Here is a 17,299-nt window from a genome sequence, read left to right as displayed (position 1 = left end):
GGCCCATTGTTTTTAAGTGTGTTTTTGAGAATGGGTATTTCTTCACCTATAAGCAAGCCTGTAAAATGCTGTTCGGGACAGTCGTAATTTTAATCATTTGAAAAAAGGGACAGAGAAACACCAAAACACTGCTGGATGTGAGTTCAGAGAGTGCACTGATGGATTTAGTGAAGGCGGTGGTGCTTTGATGTTTTCTCTCCTGTGTGTGTCTTTGAGTCAAGGGTACTACAACAGACAGTGCACTGCTAGCGCCAGACATGTGGGGGGTGTGCAGATAGACCGTGTCCTGCACTGCCACTGGACCACGGCCCACACATTCAGACGAAAGCGGAGTTCCGGCAGGTCATCTGCGCAGAAATACGAGGCCAGGGTAGATAAGAAAACAGGGGACAAACTGCGCTGATTTATTCGTCGAGGACGCGTCGCGACTTTCTCCGGACAGTTGATAAAAAGAAAAATGTCCTGCGAGGGGAAATTTGTGGGAGGCACGAAGCCTCTCTTGAGGAATGGGCCCCAGCCTCATCCTTCAAAGAGAGAGAGAGAGAGAGGGAGAGACGGCGAGAGCGAGAGACACCTTTAGCTTTAAAAGCTAATCCATCAGACACACTCCCTTTGACGCATTTAGTAGCTCCGCACGCGCTAAACGTTGGGCCCGTTATGGAACAGGTCCTGTCGCGCGGGTTATATGGGCGATTTATGGGCTGTGGAGCGGGCCGGGAATCGCTCACGGTGCCCCCCTCTACCCCTATTACTCACTGCGGGACGGCCCGCCGCTCTCCAGGGTCCTGATGAGGAGCGCTCTGAACGGATGGATGCTTCATGAGCACATTAATCTACAGACGTGCGAGGATTTTCAGCACACATATACGCATGCACACAAAACCGCTCACAAGTTTGGGATCGTGCAGCTGTGTGCAAAAGTGAGAGACCATTTCACTTCCAGTCAAAACAACCATTAGGTTCACGGAGAAAGTCAGAAGAAAACACAGCAGTTTCCAAAACTGTAGTACTAAAAAATGATTAAAAGATACAGAGAAAATGGGCCTCCTAACAACCACCTGGAAGACCTGGTGGACACCAACACTGTCCCAATCAGATAAACAGCACTTAAAGCTTTCATCTTTGAGAGAGAGGAGAAAATCAAGCTGCTTCAGATCTGAAAACATCCACAGGTGTTTCTGTCCATCCTTCCACTGTGAGAAGACGACTCAGCGCTGTGGGTCTGAAAGGATGTGTAGCGGTCAAGAAGAACCTCACTGAGAAAAGGAATACACAGAAAAGGAATAATGAATAATGCAAGTGAAACAAAGAAGCTGCTGCTGTTCTCATAACAACAGACTGACCACCCCAGAGTCCAGACCTTAGTATCATTATATGTACCTGGGATTACTTGGATTAATCGGAAGTACAAAAAAAAACTTCCAGGACTGAACTTTGGCATCCCTACAGACTTTCTTTGAAAAAGTGAGATGTCAGTGGCTGCAGGCCCTAACCAGTGGGTTTATATGTCACACATATATACAAACATACATACATACATACATACATATATAGATACATTCACAGAGGGGTTGAACCAAGGTTCAGTTTCTCTGTGAATGCAGCCTCTCACTCTCGTTCATACAGCTTGTGGATTCTTGTTACAGTCAAGGCTCTCAACACTTTGCTTTTGCTGCTCATTGATGTATCTATAGTGCTCTGTGAACACTGTCCAGTGTAGTCTGCTGAATGTATCACATGAAAAGCCATTTAAAAGCTGTATTTAAAAGAGCTACAATCACAGCACAAGCAGCAGGCCTTCAGTCTGCACTGCTGTGGGTGGTTTCAAGGTTCAAATCAAAAAACAAGTTAACAGTGTTACTTTGTTAACATGTTAACTTTGACAGCATTACTATAAATAGAACATTACAGTACATTATTTATCATTTAACTTCTTGTTGTTCCCAAAATACTTAAAATATTCCTTAAAGCATTGAAACATCTTATGAAGCCTATTAAACGATACTGAAACAGTTTTATCCAGTTATAATTGTATACTTGCTGCTGTCAGAACAAAACCTTATATCTCCATGTTTGTTGTTTTTCAGTTTTTTGACATAATTTAAAATTTTCTGTGCCCTATACATTGTGTGTAAGTTTCATGATGAATGGACCCAACGAAATGGCCCAAAATTACTTTGAAAAATGTCTGGTTATATTGACTTGATGTTTTCTCTTTCTCCTGTGAAGAAGTTATCATTTGAGATACAAGGTTTTGTTCTGACAAAAGCAATACGTAATAAAATATGAGGGTCCATTATCCTACATAATTCTCCTGTATTATGTTTTTCCCCTAAGGCCCATTTATGACATGACTGTGGTATTATGCACTGAAATATATTATAATTTATATCATAATTTATTTTGCATGACCATTTTCTAACGGTAACACTTTATTTGGATCGTCCACTTTAGACGCTTTGTGGATACTTAATTTACACATTTAACTGAATATTGACTAAACTGACCATAATTGTCTTTAACTCTAACCCTGGCTCTAATCCTAACCCTGACCTTAAACTTAACCCAAAACCTAAACCCAACCCTCACTTTGGTCCTAGCCCTAACCCTGGTCCAAATCCTAACCCTAACCCCACCACTGTTTAGAGTCAACTGAGCTTCAACAGATAGTTTGTTAACAATTTGAACATCTGTAGATAATCTATAGTGGACTATCTATAGAACGTCTGTATATAATCTATAGCGGACTATCTGAGGAATGTCTGTAGATAATCTATAGTGGACTATCTGTAGAACGTCTGTAGATAATCTATAGTGGACTATCTGAGGAATGTCTGTAGATAATCTATAGTGGACTATCTGTAGAACATCTGTAGATAATCTATAGTGGACTATCTGTAGAACATCTGTAGATAATCTATAGTGGACTATCTGAGGAATGTCTGTAGATAATCTATAGTGGACTATCTGTAGAACATCTGTAGATAATCTATAGTGGACTATCTGTAGAATGTCTGTACATAATCTATAGTGGACTATCTGTAGAACATCTGTAGATAATCTATAGTGGACTATCCAAAAAAAAGTGAGACTTATAAATGTGTTGGTTTTTGTCACATCACAAAAACAGAGAATTCACAATGGGCTGTTTTTTGCAGCTTAGCTTTTCTACATGAACTGTATGAACTGTGGAGTGAATGGTACATTTTAAAACTTTACCAGTGTTCACACACTCCATCGAGTTTTCCATGATATAGGCATTTTAGTAAGACAAATGATTCAATCTATGATATGTACACAAATACAAAAGCCTTGGCAGTAACACCGACACAAACAAACACACACACACATACTGCCTGCATGCTTACACACGAGGAGAGCACACACACACACACACACACACACACTATCCGCACGCACACGAATCACACATCCGCACGCGCACTTATCATACACGCAGACACATGATGATGAGAAGTGATGACGATCTGTCATAACAGCCCATTCAGCGGAGATGATGGAGCGTGTGCTATTATCTAGACGTGCAGCGGACGTTCAGGAGAGCAATGGTCTCTTCCTAATGCACACTGCTCATTCATCCCCGCCAAGAGCGGCCAAGAATTCTAACCAGCACTGCCAGCGCTTAACCAACACGCGCACACAAACACCAGCACAAAAGCGGTCCTACTGATGCACGCGCCAGAGGCAAAACCAGCACAGAGACGGTTCTTCATCTGCCAGCAGACATGTCAGATACTGAGAAGCTCTGGCAAGAAACAAGCCAGACACACTAAACACCACAGATATCAAAAAGCTTCATGTCCGAATGCCAATATCATGGAAAAATGAATTTTCCTCAATTATTTAAAGAAGAATCTAGAATGTAAACACTGTTAAAGTCAATGTGAAATCAAAATGGACCTTGTTGACCTTGGTATTATATGGTTATAATAATCACAATTCATCAAATCATTTAAAATTCTTATTTTCTGTAATCTTAAATCAAAATGTAATGAATTTATCCACCTCTGAAAGCATAACACTAACCAATCAGCTCCCCCTCTCACTTATTAGTGAGAGAAAACACTCAGCTAGACCAGAGAACCTCCCTGATACCACATTTCAAAACATCCAATTCACTCTCCACTCCATGAAGACCATATATGGAAGATAAGCCCTGTTAGAGGTGGATTAGGTTTGCCAGAGCAGGTCCAGTAACGTCATTTGCGTATTATTTGACTGACCAATTCATACAGGATAAAGGATCTGTGCAAAAGATCAGTAAAAGGATCAGATAAAGGATCAGTTTCCCAAATTACCCCCAAATAGTCTGGATTGAAACATCATTGCGTGGGTGCTTACATCAGCATTATGTGACAGGCGCCACACTTACAAACCATAACAACATATTGTATGACTAAACGGCATAAACTAGCATTAGGCTAGTAAAGAGTGTCCATTCAGCTTACCGAATGTCACCCAACAAGACAGTAAACACACTGTCTGGCGAGAGGTACTTGTTATTTGGCCATCACCAAAAATGTTGTGGATTTCAGAAGTCTTGTCATGAACTTGAGGATTAAGGAATTGGGTTCCATTTTAGCTGTTAGCCTTATCTTCAGGTTGCAAAAAAAAAAAAAAAGGCACTGCCTTCTATTACCCTGTTGATTTGAGCAGGACTACTATTACTGAGGGAGCTCAGAATTCGAGAAATTATAGAAAGTAATTCACTCTGGATTGATTATTTAACGGACTTGTAAAAACTACAGACTTGGCAAATTCATACTGGATTTAAATCACAGATCTTGTCGGTAATCTCTCAAATCACGGCACCTTCACAGGTAAAACTAATCCAGCTCCAAGAGGGATGAAGCTGAAAAAACAGCCGATTTTCAATTTGTTTTTGTGATGTCAATAAAAAGCAATGCTTTTACATATATCCACCTGTTCACACTGAAGCCGTAAGGTGCATTAGACCAGAGATGGGGACTCTTTTCAGTGTTGGGACCTGATTCGCATGTTGACCTAGACTTGAAACTAGACTTGGAAGTGATCTGAACTGATTTGCAGCTGACTTGCACTCGCATTTAACTGACTCATGACTTGACTCAGACTTAACTGACTCACTAATTCACCTATAAATTTTCCATTTTTTTATGTTATGTTCTTTATGTAACAAAATAAATGTTACAACATCGTTGGGAAATCATGTTATTAAAGGATAAGAGTAGATGAAAAGGCAGAACTTGCTGTTTCTTTGCCTCGGTATTAAAAAGTAAACAGCCTGAAACTCAGGACATGACTTCAGGAACACAACAGTCCACCAAATCTTTGACTGACTTTTAGTATTAGTCACTGATTTATCTCACATATCTTTCTTGTGTCTAATAAGTAAATGTATTTATTTTCCTAGCCAGTGTTTTGGAAGATTGGGAGTTTTGGTTCCAGTTGAAGTTCCTCTGTTGGACTTGTCTTGCTCTTTATTGGGCTGATCCCAGATTTCTGTAAAGCTGCTTTTGGATAAAGTCTGTTGCAGAAAGCGGCGTAAAACTGAATTCAACTGAACTGAACATTCTTACAATCATCCATTAATTACACACAGAGCAGGCAGATACATATAATAAGCACAAACTCTTTGGAAGGTCTGCAAACAATTTTCAGGCGATATAATATCAAAGTGTCTACGAACGCTGCAAATGTCGGAGTCAATTCCCAACAGCTTATACAATCTCCCGCTCTTCCTCTCCAGCTAATTCATCCTCTTTAAAACAGTAAATGAGGAGAAGTGAAGAAAAAAAAATGGGCTGGGTGTGGAGGATGATCACGAAACAGCCTAGCGCTGAAAAAAAAGAGAAGAAGAGAAGACGACGGAAAAAGAGTTTTAATTAAAACGATACAGTAACCGGTAAACAATTGAAATATAATTTGCTAGCTTGGCGGTGAGTGAAGGAGGGCGTCGTTGGCGTTTTTAATTAGCGTGGGTGAGGGCGATAGTGCTACTTCACTGGGTTTGGTGAGAAATGAGAGAAAGAGAAAGGGGGGGGATGGGAGGAGGGATGGAAGCCAAGCTCTCCACCCTCCATCATTGGAAACAGATTTGAAACCCCACTGTTCTCTCTTTTTCCGTCTGCTTATTAAAGCAGATTACAGTTCTGGCATTTTAGGCTCGAGAAAACAAAGACTGTTTTCACACCTAGTTCTTTCACTCAAGTCCACAACAGGGGTTGGGTTTTTTTGACATTGTATGTTTATTTAGTGTGGTTATTCTCACATTAACACGACTAAAGTGCACCAAATTCTACTTGTGGGTGTTCACTGATTGGTCAGGAATTTGGCAGGGATGTCTGGCAGGGATGTTTATCTCCACAGTATATCATAGTATAAAATCCTAATTTATCTCTCAAATATTTCGCTGCTGTCAGACCAAAACCTCATATCTCCAAAATGGTAAGTTTACAGGAGAAAGAAAAAAACATACTTTACTTTAAATGTAAGTCAATGGAATCAGACAGACATTCTTGCTAGTAATTCTGGGTCCTTTCTTTTAGTCCTTTTATATTGATATTTACACACAATATAAAGGACAGTAGGTATTTTCAAATGATCTCAAAAACTGAAAAATGGAGATACAAGGTTTTGTTCTGACAGCAGTGATATTCATGATGAAATGTGTAATCCTACTCATTGTGTTGCATGAAAACAGGCTACACTTAATGTCAAGCTGTATTACAATCAGAATAATAAAAATAGACCTCTCTTCAGCTCTACTTCTTCATGATTGATCAATTTAGTTATGCATCAGTTTGGATTTAACCCATCAAATCACCAATGCCTGGCCCAACCTATCAAAATATGCTGTTGCTGCCCAGGTGACAAAATCAAATGCTTCGCTATTGCTTTTCTGCCATTATCAGCAGCAGCTCATGCTGCAGGAACAATATGAGCATCTGTGAAGAGTCAAATATTAAACAGTCAGTACAGCACTGATGTGCTGCTAGAAGAAGAAGAGCGCATGCTCTGATTCCCTCGTTTGGTGCAGACCATCGTAAAAATGTGTTCCCACCAGCAGTGAACTGACCCAAGGCTCACTTGCATACAGACCGAGACCTGCAATATTTGTTAGACCACAGTTCAGTTGTGTACAAGTGGAGCGTTCACACCCAGCAAAACAAGCCAAATTAAAGACAAACTTTGGACCACATCAAGCAAAGTAAGATGTGAACAGCTTTAGGAGCCTGAAATCTCAGGATTAAGGTGTGACAGCCTGGGCACACTACCTCCAACAGAGAGACCCTTCAGCAAGATACATATAAATGACTTTGGCAACAGGACAGCAATCACTCTGGCTTTAGCAAAGAATCAACACTCTTTTCCTCCTAGAAAAAGGACTCCCTGATCTTGTCTTGCGGGGCCAGGTGTGATCTCGTAACAAAAATGGGGAACTTGTTAAAGCTGCACTATGAAACTTTTGGGCATTTTAAGACCTCTTGGAACTTTGCAATTGCATGCAATGTGTGGAAGAATGTTGGATGTGCTTCGGATCCCTTCCTGGAACGGATGAATCTGATGATTGTGAGAGCATTGAAACAGTATTCAAAGAGAACTGTGAATCTACTGCTATCATATCTTCATCAGTATGATGTTGATTCCGCATTTGAGGCCTAAACATCGAGCAGCACCTTCTTTTTGGGCCTGTGGGTGCAACGTTAATACGTGAAGACGTAAGACATGGTCCGAAAACACCCCCGACCCGACAACTCTGACTTTCATATAATTATTTCAGGCTTTACAGGGCGGCTCGCAGCAGCTAATACACATCATATTTTAGCCTGCTTTCTTCTCCTGATTTAGTAATGCTACTTCTTTCCATTTCAAATAATCTTACATAGTACAGCTTTAAATTTTTGGTGAAATATTACAGTGAAATTTGTACCAATCCTCTAAAAACAGCTCCTAAATTCCTCTAGTCCATGCTCTTAAAACATCCAGAGTATAATCAATAGCAAGCAAAGCAAGCTAGCTAGTGCAACGCTATAGAGGTGTTTATTTTTACTGCATGAAATGTGTTCTCTGCGTATGTTTTTTGGGGGGACTTTTTAGTGCAACTTATGCTACATCCATGGGCTAACGACAAGCTTGGTGCCCATTAAACAATGTTGACGTGCTCACCATCGGCCCCTACTTTCAGCGAAATTTCACACTCACAGTTTGTTCCCACCCAAATTCCTCATGGCTGTCCTCAGATGCAAGACCACCTCAGATCTTGAACTAATGACTTCTGTGAACCACAATGTAAACCATTCTCTCTGTCACATACACTTGTCAGTTAGTTTTCCTTATTGGCAACACAAAAGCAGCCACCGCCCTCAAAAACACACGACAGATCACAGAAACTACTCCTCTGAAGCATCCCTTACTCCTCTCTGCAGTCATTCCTGGCTTGTTTTCTCTTTTCTTTCCATTTCTCTCATTCTGCCAAGGCTGAAAAAAAAGAAAGCGGAAAAGAGGACAGCAGCATCCACGCGAAGGTGGCTAATCCCTCCATTCAAACAAGTGAAAGCGGCTCTTCCTCCTCTTTCATCCGCACACAATTAGCCCAGTCTTTCCATTTTGCTCTAATAACCACCATTTCCGCCACTATCTTCAGCCACAATAGAGACCCCATACGACAGACATTTTTAGAGGGGGACAGTTGCCTGCAGAGGGGATTTAAACAAAAAAACTTCACGCTGAATAATGAATGCTTACTGAGTTGGGTCTTTTTTTTGTATTAGCATATTTGTCAGCGCAAAGGCTGAGGCCTTTGTGTCAAACGCTAAGCTTCTTGGAGCTGACAGCACGATGGCTATCAATGTCAGAACAGTCAGGAGAGTTCGAGTCACAGTGGCTTCAGCATGAGTGAAACACATTAAAATTCCTTCCAAATCCTTGTACAGGATAAATAAGGTCATAATCTCAGCCTAATTAGCTTGACTTAGCCTGTAGCAGGTCGCTAGGTCTTTGACAGACCTTTAACCCTGGCACTGCTGCATCTCTCAGATACTTCTTTGGTCCAAATGACGCAGTGACTAAGTTTTAGTCCTACTTTTGTGAGTGTTAGATCATATTTTCACTCTCTGGTGTTGACCAGAGGAGGACTGTTCCACTTTTGAGTCATGGCTCCTCTGGATTCTGGCTCTTAAACAGTTTTTCTCACTGCTTTTTGACAATATCTACAGAAATAGGCACAAATAATACTGAACCGAGTTGACCTTCCCATGCTGCACCCACATATGTGTTTGTAGCAACTAGCAACTGCTAGGATGGACAAGGTTTACAGACAGTTAACCTAATAAATATAGCCTAGATTTTAGATTCACCACATAACACAGAGTTGCTAGCATAATGCTACATCACCGAGTTGTTCAATGTTGTTGTTGCTAATCAAAACAAGCCGGGTTGGACATTACAACAAATCTGCCATCATGCTAAGGTTAGCTAAAAATACAGGACAAAAAACGGTCCCACTTTATATTGTGTCCCTAATAACTGTGCAGTAACACATGAATAACATATGCAACAACACTGTAACTACTGATGATTTAGTCAAAGTTACAGACGGGTTACAGTAGTACAGCCTGTGTAATTACACATGTGTATCAACTTCAGTTTTGCCTCCTGTAGTTGCACAAGTGTATCTTCTACACAGAAACTTTCCTGTAGTGCAGTGTTAAAGTTACACTTTATAATAAGAGGACAGTTCCTGTGTAGTTGTTATGTAGTTACTGTGTAGTAATGGAGTGGTAATATAGACGGTGCTTTCAAGTAAATGCAACACATTTAATTAATGTCATACAAGTTACATTTTAAGATAAGGGGACGTCTGCTGTTCTGTCACATTACAGACTGGTTTAAAGCTGAAACTGGTAGCAACATAAATGCTAGCTACATGTTAAGAAAGCTGGCAGATACAGTGTAAGTAATGTCTTAATGTAAGTCATTACAAACTTCCTTTTACTGCAGGAAAAAAAAAACCTGAAAAAAGCTGCTGTTCCAGTCTGATTACAAATGTTATTGTTATAAATGTTATATATATATATATATATATATATATATATATATATGTCATTACCCTTGTGTAATAGCATAAATATAACATTATAACAATAACATTTGTAAATATGCATCAGGCTAAAGAAAGATGCACGTAAAAATACACACTTTGCTCTCATGCATTCTCTCTATGTCAGCTTCCAATAGGCCCCTCCTCCACTTTCCCAAACTCCTCCCGCTCGCTTTAGTACCAGCCCGCCCACCTCGCGCATGATCCTCAGCGGCTTTTCCTCTGGTGCCCATTCAGTAATAAGCGGCGATAATTAGACGAAAAACTGTTTGGCTGTTTGACCCGCGCTAATTAGAAAGTTTGCAGGCTTGGCAGCAGGATTCAGCGCCGGCATAATGAATCATAAAACGCTTCATTATGGCCGAGTCGGGAAACGTCCTCCATCTCAATAAACGGCCGCAGAGAGCAATCACGGCGCACACCAGCCGCCCCGTTTAGCCCCCGGAAAGAGAACACAGTCCCTTTTTACTGCGGCCTGCTCTCTGTTTCTCATCCTCAATCCTTCTTTCTCTTTCTCTCCATCCTCTCCCTCAGCTGATCTACGCTATCAACATCCAAAAGGTTTAGAATGATTTTGGAAGATTTTTGTGAGTGAACGGACTGTCGAGCTCTGTTTCGGAAAAGCATAAGTGTCTTACAACCTAAGAGGGAATTACACTGGTTTTTCAAAACGCACAATTCAGTAGTTGAAATAGTTCATTGTAAAGACATTTATTGACTCAGATTTCTTCACAGTGGTGGTGATAGGAACCAGAGGTCACAACACTAATATAGCCATTTTATTTACTATCCAAAACCGTCAGTGATCCTACACATGTCTGAGTTTTTATAAATAATGTTGATAATGGTAAAATAGTGCTAAATGCAAAAACAAAAAGTTTATCCGTGATTTTTTTGCCTTGCAATAGCCGGCATGTTCCTCTCTGCCATCATTAACTGATTTTAAAAATACACTTTAGGCACAAAATCTTCTCGAAACTATTATACAACAATGTCTCAGGCATCAGGCAAAAGATTCATAACCATTTAATGATTGAACTCTTCAGACGTCTGGTTCCTATCACCACCACTGTGAACCATTCTGAGTTGGTAGGTTTCTCTAGAACAGAGCATTTCACACCAAACCACTCTGAATGACTTTGTTTACATCTAAACCATTTAATATGTAGACAGTGTGGTGGAACTGCCCCTTTCACATGCTAGAAAGCATATTTGTGCTTGCAAAATGGTAAATTTGCCTTTTTTAGTTTTAGTGCACAATTAAGTTTAACATGTTTTTGGTTTGTTTTTCCCCCCCAATATGCTAAATTCAGCAAACAAACAGTAACTGTGCACTAAAATGTGCAGACGTGTTCTCTGTAGAGGATGTTTTAACTTATTTTAATTTCAAAATCAACAAAACATCATTTGTTCGGGGTGCCCAAACTTTTGCATACGATAATATATTTAGTTGGTTTATACGGTCAGGTTTCATTCTTCTCCACCATAACTATTTCCCTATGAGACTTTAGAGCACAGAGCAGTGATGTGAAAATTATTCACTGCCACCTTTTGAAACACCACAAAATTTACACCCTGACAGACGTTTCAGAAACATGAACAAGGTTATGCCTGTATTAAGTGGAAAGAGAGTGGCACTTAAGGGTCCAGCACTGACCTCAGACATCATACCAGTGCTCTTAGGTGAACTTTGTCACTCAACAGTCTGCACTGTATCTGAGACACAGTCCATGTACCTGCTGAGGACCTGTTTGCTACCGGTTATTGTGTTCTATTGCTCTTTTAAAGCAGCTTGTCTTTTTAATGCAATACGGCTGTGAGATATTATAGGTTTGACCCATTTGACCCACCACTTTTTAAAGCACTGGTGGCGACGCCCCACCACTTTTTCACTGAGGATGCAAAGAATGCAAAAAGATCTCCTCTCTCACTGAACTGTACAGATTGCTGACCTACAGGCATGACGAAGGACAATGTGCCGAAATGCGTTAGTAATAAATAAAGTCTGGAATTCTTCAGTGATCAAGTGTTGCTGGTTTTCTACAGGCACAAACAGACAGTCTGACTCAGCGGCAGAACCTATCAAAATCAACATTTCAGCTGGGGGGCGGGACTTCTCCCAAATAACAAAACGTTTGTGAGTTTGTGTTAAGTAAGAGCTTCTGCTTACTAATCCAGTGAAAACATCTTTACAGAGATACATGAACTGATGCACTTTGTCACAATATATTGCATATAAATTTGACTAAATGTGAATTTCAATATTTCTTGGGCTACATTCTCATTATGATTTTTGCGTGACACCGATCACATTTTTTCAGATGCGTGTGAAAACACACGACGATGGTCTGCTCTGCTGGTTAGTTTGTCATTCATGACGCACATAGCTCATTCACGTGACACTATTGATTAGGATGGGTGCATGTGGGTCATTTCAGTAAACAGGTTTGTTCACATTAACGACAGATTTGAATCACCTACACAAATATGAACCACTCTTTAAATGGGGGCCTATAAAGACCTTTAAACGTGAAACTGAAAGCCACGTCAACATTTCAAAAGCATAATTACAATCACTGGTAAAAACTGGCAAGAATAACAACAGTTTGTAGTGTTTGGCTCAAATAACGCACAAAAAATCAGTGGCTAAACAGGGCCAAGGATTTTTTTGGGATCCTTATGGCTACTGCGCATATCTGCGATGTTAGCAATAAGATGACAGACTCTTTTTATTGAAAAGCAGGGCTTTCCTAATCAACAGACAACTGTCATTCGCTTTTCAACCACTGAACTGTCTCCTCCTCCTTTGTAATGTAAAGACTTTGGTGGAATCCAGGTCCAGAACATACACTGACACAATTTATCACAAGGTTTATTGGGATGTTATTATAGCCCTGATCAGCTATATGTAGTGCTGTTTTAGTTAGCAGGCAGTTGCTCAATTTTCCAGTCCACTGCTGTTTGACAAGTGCACTTTGAACCTATAAATTTTGTACCACCACTTATGGAGGTGGGGTCTTTTTAATTGTTAATTGCTTATAATAGCTTTTAACCAGTAACTACTGTTGAAATTTTATACCACTGTGTACCATGAAGGTCTCTACCATGAATATACGAATGTAGTCAGACATTTATACTCTGCGTCTGTGACATAATTACCTCATTAGACTTAACATTAGCTTAGATAAAGGATTCATAATGGTCTCTGTATGCATCTCCAGTGCACCATTTGTGTAACACACATGAATGCACTGAGAACTGCAAATCGCTAACTAGGAAGCTCTATTCACTTCTCATTTCAGAAGCAGCCCTTCAAGCGGACACTGACCTATGTGAATGTGGCCTTCTCCCTGGCCTTCTTTTCCAGACAGAAAAAAAGGTCCCGGCCTCTCTGTTTCCCTGGCGATTATTAATCCTCCTCAGACAAGGGGGCTTTTTGTCCTGAGCCCTACAGATGACTCCTGGTGGAATTAAAGTGGGGCAGATGGGTCATCGCCTCCTTCCTGACACCGAACTACAATTCCCATGAGCCTCTCCATCGCCTGAGGCCAAAAGCAGAAACCTCACACGTGCCTATTGATTGGAGTGGTCACTGCACTTACAGTCTAAATGATTATAGCGCTGGGAAAGCCTGGTGAGATTTCAGATTATATCGATCCACCCCTGAAGCTGAGAGAAAGCTTCCTCCTCAAAGGCCCATGGGAAACATAAGCTGTAGGATGTTGCTTTGCTTAATGCCTTCTGGCCCACTGTAGCACATCTTGATCTGCCTTCTGACTTTTTTAAGCCTGACTGAATGACTTTATGGCTGATTTAAGTAGTAAATAAGCTCCTGCACTGCTTAGAATTCACATGATTCAAGTTAGGGATGCATAATGATATCAACAGAATCGAAAATTGCTTGATTCCATGAACCCGACGAAAACCGCTCATGTAAATCTCCTGCGGGAGGAGTAAGTTTTACGAATTTCAGCATATTTTTCTGTTATACTGTGTTTCCTATTACTGTATAAAAGATGCATAAGGCTTTCTTCTTGTTGTGTTTATTCCAAGTGAGCATTTGAGCTCATTCAGAGCACAACTTAGATCGGTAAGTGCTTATTGTTACTTATTTACTCAGAGTAACAATAAAAAGCATCTGATGTGTGATCTTTCATTCGTCCCATTCATGTGTTTTCTTGTTCAATAAGAAAATGTATTTTGTGATACAAACTGAACAAACATCTCAGAATGTTTGGCTTTAAGATTCTTTACATTTCAAAACAAAATGCTGCAGCAGCACTTAGAAAAGCTTGCTTAACAGAGAAGAGCAGGTTAAACTAAAGAAAAAGGCACTGTTACATCAAGCTTAAGGTCTTAAAAAAGGCTCGCAATGTATCAGGGAAGTCTCTGAGTGGTTCATAATGACCGAATGTTTGGTAAGCAGCTAAAAACAGGAGTATATACACTGTTCACTGGGTATAATTTAGATATATATTTTAAGGGGTATTCCATCAATTTTTCAAAATGTATGCATACTTTAGTCACTGGGATGTAAACAAAATCATTCAGTGTAGTTTGATGTGAAATGGTTCATTGCAGTGAAACTTGACTGACCTGACTTACTGATTTCTTTACAGTGGTGGTGATAGGAACCAGGGGTCATAATGTCTACAACACAAATATAGCTATTTTATTTACTATCAGTGAACCTATAAGTGTGTTCTGAGTTCTTATATGTAATGTGCTAAATAGTGGTACATGTGAAAAACATGTTGGGGATATTTGGGGTCTATTTTGCATTACTTCAATGCCCTAAAACACACACTTCAGACCAAAATGTTTTCTCAAAACGATAATAAAACAAAGTCTCAGACATCAGACAGTGCATTCCTGACCATTTCATGTACTAACTGTCTGTGAAGGAGCTTTTAGAGGCATTAAACTCTTCAGACGTCTGGTTCCTATCACCACCACTGTGAATAATTCCGCTTCTCTAGAGAGTGTTTCTCATCAAACTACTCTGAATGACTTAGTTTGCATGTTTATGATTTAATTATGCAGAAATTTAGAAAAATCAATGGAAGTAACAGTTATTAAGTCTAAACTGTGACAAAAGGCCAACAGTGGAAGTGAACCGTATCTTCAAAAAAACAACTTACTTTCCTATTTAAAGACTGTATTAAACAAATCTGCCATATTAAACACAAGAGAAACTACACTGCGTTTGGAATTTTCATCTGTCATGACTGACCAATGCAGAAATGTGACACCTGTATGTGAATAAACACTGACACGAATGCAGATATGTATCTATGCACTGGCTTTGTAGTACACAGACAGTAGCACTGTTGGGCCGTCACATTTTTTTCAGAGCGAAGCGCGTTGTCTTTTTCAGAGAAGCGCTCATATCATTCCAGGAAATCTTATCAAAGGATAAAGAGAAAAAGCTGCAATTCAGCTGGGACTGTCAGCTGGAAAATCCACCACAAAATCCTGAGCCCACATCAGATCAGATCAGACCAATCTCAGGATATTTTTGGCCTGCTCGGCTTGTCAGCTTAAATTCAAGCCAAAATAGTTTGATAATGTTTTGCTGCTATGGGATGTCATCATAGATGAGATCTGTTAGCTAAACAAATGAGGCTGTCTATGAATAGTACTGAGAGAGAGAGAGAGAGAGAGAGAGAGAGAGAGAGAGAGAGAAACATTCTACTGACAGTAGCAGGAGTACCTTTCCTTGTCATATCATAGCCTATATAGCCTATATCATCTATAAAACACGTTTATATGTGTGTCCTTTAATAGTGAAAACATTCATTTGTATTATTAACTCATTCTAAGTGATTGTAACTGCACACTTTCTAGTTATTATAGTTGCAAACACATTGAGACACAAAATAAACGCATAATTATTATTAAGTCAAATAAGCTAATAATGCAAATGAATGTTCTCACCGATAAAGGACATATATAAACGACAAATAAGAATTTCTAAATGATCATTAAAAAAAATTGTGAGAAAAAGAATATTATGTGCATTTCGTGTCCACGAGAATCTCTTCAATGTATTAATATTTGTTTCACAGCTTTTATAACCAAATCCACATTCTGCACCAACAAAAATGGGCATAAACTAGTCTTTGTTCTTAGGCACTTTAGACAGGATTGTACTTTTTTTTTTTTTCAAATAAATAAACATAACAACAACTACAACAATGCATATTTATGGTTTTCCATGGAAAAAACTGAACCAGCCAAACTATATTTTTTCAATATTTGTGAAAGAGCTACTGATCTTGGTATTGCACAATGAAGGTCACTTGTGATCTTCTTTATGATGCAATACTTGTCAGTGCTTCTTAAAAGCATGTCAGAATAAAAGCCCTTTGTTATCTGTTGTGCCGTGTGGCATTTGAGGAAATCAGAATCTACAGACAAAAGTTTGACTTGAATGCTTTTAAAGCCACCATATTTTTAAATGTTATACTTTAATAGCTTATTAAAACTGTATATATGGTTGGACGGCCACCTGTCGTTTTTAGATTTTAAATTTTATTTTCATGCACTGAAAATGTATTGCAGAATAATATGATGTGATGTGTCCATTGAATTGCTTAATAGGAAAATAATGAACACAATTTTCATCATGTCATTGACCCACATACTCTATTAAACAAACCACACAAAAAGACATGAGTTGACCTTAAAGACAAGTGTAAATTAATCCATGATTATTATTACTCCATTAAGTTTGATTTATTGATAAAATGATGAAATGTACTTTGATAAATTGACGAAGTGGCACTGACTAGTTGGTCATTTTCATATTTTTTTTTCCAGCAAACTATTTGAGTCTTTGCTAGACTTTACATGGTTTATTATTGTTTAAGTCCATTTTTACAGTTTGACCTATTTCTAAAAACTCTGATTTCTCAATAAAGAGTCAAAAATATTGCATGGCTTATCTAATTATTAATATAATTAACAGTGACAGCCTTAATTCTGTGCATGCACTCTTTGAAAATGTACAGTGGGACGATAATCAGTGGTAAGCTGTAGAGAGATCAGCACTCACAGCCCTTGTAGATGTCAGTTGGAATCTGCACCGCAGTGTAGGAGTAGTTGACTTTGTTTTTGAAGTTGGGGTCGTCCACAAACTCCAGAGGAAGAGAGTATGGGTTCTCCATCAGGTTCTCATCGTCGCCATCTTCAGAC

At 39.4% G+C, this 17,299-nt stretch overlaps 1 protein-coding gene and 1 long non-coding RNA gene across 2 annotated transcripts in view; one reads left to right on the top strand and one right to left on the bottom strand.

The window, feature by feature from the left end:
* Nucleotides 1–14,132, top strand: part of LOC118808553 — a 57,709-nt gene extending 43,577 nt beyond the window's left edge. Inside the window, exon 2 of the long non-coding RNA XR_005007283.1 lies at nt 13,405–14,132. This is a non-coding gene — a long non-coding RNA (uncharacterized LOC118808553). The remainder of the gene's footprint in view (nt 1–13,404) is intronic.
* cacna2d2a (calcium channel, voltage-dependent, alpha 2/delta subunit 2a) overlaps nt 1–17,299 on the bottom strand; it is a 324,986-nt gene that overhangs the window by 100,188 nt on the left and 207,499 nt on the right. The window contains exon 6 of the mRNA XM_036571307.1: nt 17,160–17,298. Within this exon, the coding sequence (XP_036427200.1) occupies nt 17,160–17,298 (139 nt within the window). The remainder of the gene's footprint in view (nt 1–17,159; nt 17,299) is intronic.

This window comes from Colossoma macropomum, unplaced genomic scaffold (assembly GCF_904425465.1).
Source record: "Colossoma macropomum unplaced genomic scaffold, Colossoma_macropomum, whole genome shotgun sequence".
In the NCBI taxonomy this organism is placed as follows: domain Eukaryota; kingdom Metazoa; phylum Chordata; class Actinopteri; order Characiformes; family Serrasalmidae; genus Colossoma; species Colossoma macropomum.
Note: the sequence above shows the minus strand (reverse complement) of the source record. Positions and strands in the feature narration are given on the sequence as shown.